This window comes from Myotis lucifugus, unplaced genomic scaffold (assembly GCF_000147115.1).
Source record: "Myotis lucifugus unplaced genomic scaffold, Myoluc2.0 scaffold_3928, whole genome shotgun sequence".
Lineage (NCBI taxonomy): Eukaryota > Metazoa > Chordata > Mammalia > Chiroptera > Vespertilionidae > Myotis > Myotis lucifugus.
In genome coordinates, this window is record NW_005874976.1 from 7234 (window position 1) to 10710 (window position 3477).

The following is a 3477-nucleotide window of genomic DNA, read 5'->3' on the forward strand; positions in this document are numbered from 1 at the left end:
TACTACCCAAAGCAATCTATAAATTCAACGCACTTCCCATTAAAATACCAATGGCCTTTTTCAAAGATCTAGAACGAACTCTCCAAAAATTCATCTGGAATAAAAAAAGACCCCCGAATAGCTGCAGCGATCCTGAGAAAGAACAAAGTAGGTGGGATCTCAATGCCAGATATCAAACTGTATTACAAAGCCACTGTTCTCAAAACTGCCTGGTACTAGCACAAGAACAGACATATAGATCAGTGGAATAGAATAGAGAGTCCAGAAATTAGCCCGAACCAATATGCTCAATTAATTTTTGACAGAGGAGGCATGAACATACAATGGAGTCAAGATAGTCTCTTCAATAAATGGTGTTGGGAAAATTGGACAGATACATGCAAGAAAATGAAACTAGACCACCAACTTACACCATACACAAGAATAAACTCAAAATGGATAAAGGACTTAAATGTACGACAGGAAACCATAAAAATTCTAGAAGAATACAAAGGCAACAAAATCTCAGACATATGCCAAAGCAATTTCTTCACTGATACAGCTCCTAGGGCAGTTGAAACTAAAGAGAAAATGAACAAATGGGACTACATCAAAATAAAAAGCTTCTGCACAGCAAAAGAAACCATCAACAAAACAACAAGAAAACCCACTTCGTGGGAAAACATATTTGCCAACGTCATATCTGATAAGGGCCTAATCTCCAAAATTTATAGGGAACTCATACAACTTAACAAAAAGAAGATAAACAATCCAATCAAAAAATGGGCAAAGGAGCTAAATAGACACCTTTCAAAAGAGGACATTCAGAAAGCCAAGAGACATATGAAAACATGCTCAAAGTCACTAATCATCCAAGAGATGCAAATCAAAACAACAAGGAGGTACCATCTGACACCTGTCAGAATGGCCATCATCAACAAATCAACAAACGACAAGTGCTGGAGAGGATGTGGAGAAAAAGGAACACTTGTGCACTGCTGGTGGGAATGCAGACTGGTGCAGCCACTATGGAAGGCAGTATGGAGTTTCCTCAAAAAATTGGAAATGGAACTCCCATTTGACCCTGTGATCCCACTTCTAGGAATATATCCCAAGAAACCAGAAACACTAATCAGAAAGGATATATGCACCCCTATGTTCATAGCAGCACAATTCACCATAGCTAAGATCTGGAAACAGCCTAAGTGCCCATCAGTAGATGAATGGATTAGAAAACTGTGGTACATCTACACGATGGAATACTATGCTGCTGTAAAAAAGAAGGAACTCTTACCATTTGCAACAGCATGGATGGAGCTGAAGAGCATTATGCTAAGTGAAACAAGCCAGTCAATGAAGGAAAAATACCACATGATCTCACTCATTCATGGATAATAAAGACCATTACACACTTTTGAACAATAATAGATACAGAGGCAGGGCTGCCTCAAACTGATTGTCAAACTGCAGTGGGAAGGCCAGGGAGGGTTGGGGGACAGGAGGGAGGGGAGTAAGAGATCAACCGAAGGACTTGTATGCATGCATATAAGCATAACTAATGGACATAAGACACTGGGGGGTAAGGGAGGGCAGGGGTTTGTAAAGGGTGGGGGGGGGAAGGACACTTATGTAATACCCTTTGTAATACTTTTAGCAAAAAATAAAAAAAATAAAAAAATAAAAATAAAAATAAAAATAAAAATAAAAATAAAAATAAATAAAAATATAGCCAGAGGTAAACAAGGTAGTGGTCACCATAGTTACAATGTTCTTGTGAGTTTCACTTGTTTTGGCAGCACTTGCTGCACCTCCCACAGATCATTAGCTACCTAGGAAGGATCTAGGGAGCGTCATAAGGTCAAGCCTAATTATGCTAAGAGGACTGTGCCCTCTAAGCTGGGACTTGTTTGTGGCTTTGCCAACAGGTCAGTCCGAGGCTTAACCCTATAGCCGCGCCCTACAGTGAAGACCCTGACTGGCAAGGCCATCACCCTTGAGGTTGAGCTCAGGGATGCCATTGAGAAAGTCAAAGCTAAAATCCAAGAAAAGAAGGGCATCCCGCCTAACCAGCAGCATATGATTTTTGCTGGCAAATAGCTAGAGGATGGTCACACTCTGACTACATTATTAGAAAAATACCACCTTGTACTTGATGCTTCATCTGTGGGATGGCATCATCGAACCCTCCTTCCACCAGCTTGCCCAGAAGTACAAATGCAACAAGATGATCTACCAAATGTGTTACATTCAGTTGTATCCTCACGCTATCAACTGCCACAAAAATAAGTGCAGCCACCAAAACAACCTGTGCCCCAAGAAGGTTAAATAAGGCCCCTCCACCAGCTCCTCGACTGCAGGGAAGTCTTCTGTCTGAATCCCAGAACCCTGGGGCCTCAATAAAGTTACCCTTTCATTGACTAGAACAGTAAAGAAAATCAAAAGAAGAGATGGGGAACATAAAAATGGAGATGGGAAAAAAAAGAATCAATCAAATGAAGAATACAATAACTGAAATGAAGAATACATTCGAGTGAGTCTAGAGTAGATTACATGAAGCAGAGGATCAAATCAGCAATTTGGAAGACAAGGTAGCTGAAAATTGGAACAGCAATAAAGATATCAATTTTTTTAAATGCTGATAGCTTAAGAGACTTCTGGGACAACATCAAGCATAACAACATTCAGATCACAGTGGTACCAGAAGAAGAAGAAAGTATAAGGGATTAAAACCTATTTACAGAGGTACGAATGAAAAATTTCTCTAACCTGGTGAAGGAAACAGACACACAAGTCCAAGAAGTGCAGAGTCCCAAAGAAGATGAACCCAAGAGGCCCACACCAAGATACATCATAAGTAAAATGGCAAAGGTTAATGACAAAGAGAGAATCTGAAATGCAGCAAGATAGGAACTACTACTTACCTGCAACAGAGCTCCCATAATCATCTGATTCCTTAGTAGAAACTTTGCAAGGTAGAAGGGACTGGCACCAAATATTCAAAGTGATGAAAAGCAAGGGCCTACTGGTATATCAAGATTACTCGACTCAGCAGGGCTATCACTTAGAATAGAAGGAGAGATATGAGCTTTTCAGAAAAGAAAAAGCAGGAGTTAATAACCACCCAACAGTATTACAAGAAATGTTAAAAAGACTCAAGAAAAAGAAGGTGTGAGTGTGGGTGTGGGTTTGGGTGTGGGTGGAGGTTGAGGTAGAGGTGGAGGTGGAGGTGAACATATGAATAATAAAATGGCCATAACTACAAACCTATCAATAATGACTTTAAATGTAAATGGGTTAAATGCTCCAATCAAAAGACACAGGATGGCTAAATGGATAACACAGCAAGACCCATACATATGCTGCTTACAAGAGACCTCCTTCAGATCTAAAGTAAAGGGATGAAAAATGATATTTCATGCAAATGGAAATTTTAAAACCTGGTATCACAATACTTATATCACACAAAATACACTTTAAATCAAAGGCCATAAAAAGAAA

General features: G+C 39.6%; 1 protein-coding gene across 1 annotated transcript; it reads left to right on the forward strand.

Moving 5' to 3' along the window:
- Positions 1-1929: 1929 nt before the first annotated feature.
- On the forward strand, positions 1930-2308 carry LOC106695868 (ubiquitin-60S ribosomal protein L40-like; the record flags this gene model as incomplete). The annotated part of the gene is made up of 2 exons (XM_023749219.1): positions 1930-2032; positions 2115-2308. Coding segments are annotated over 2 exons (297 nt in total), but the record flags the coding sequence as incomplete, so codon positions are not given.
- Between the last annotated feature and the right edge of the window lie 1169 nt (positions 2309-3477).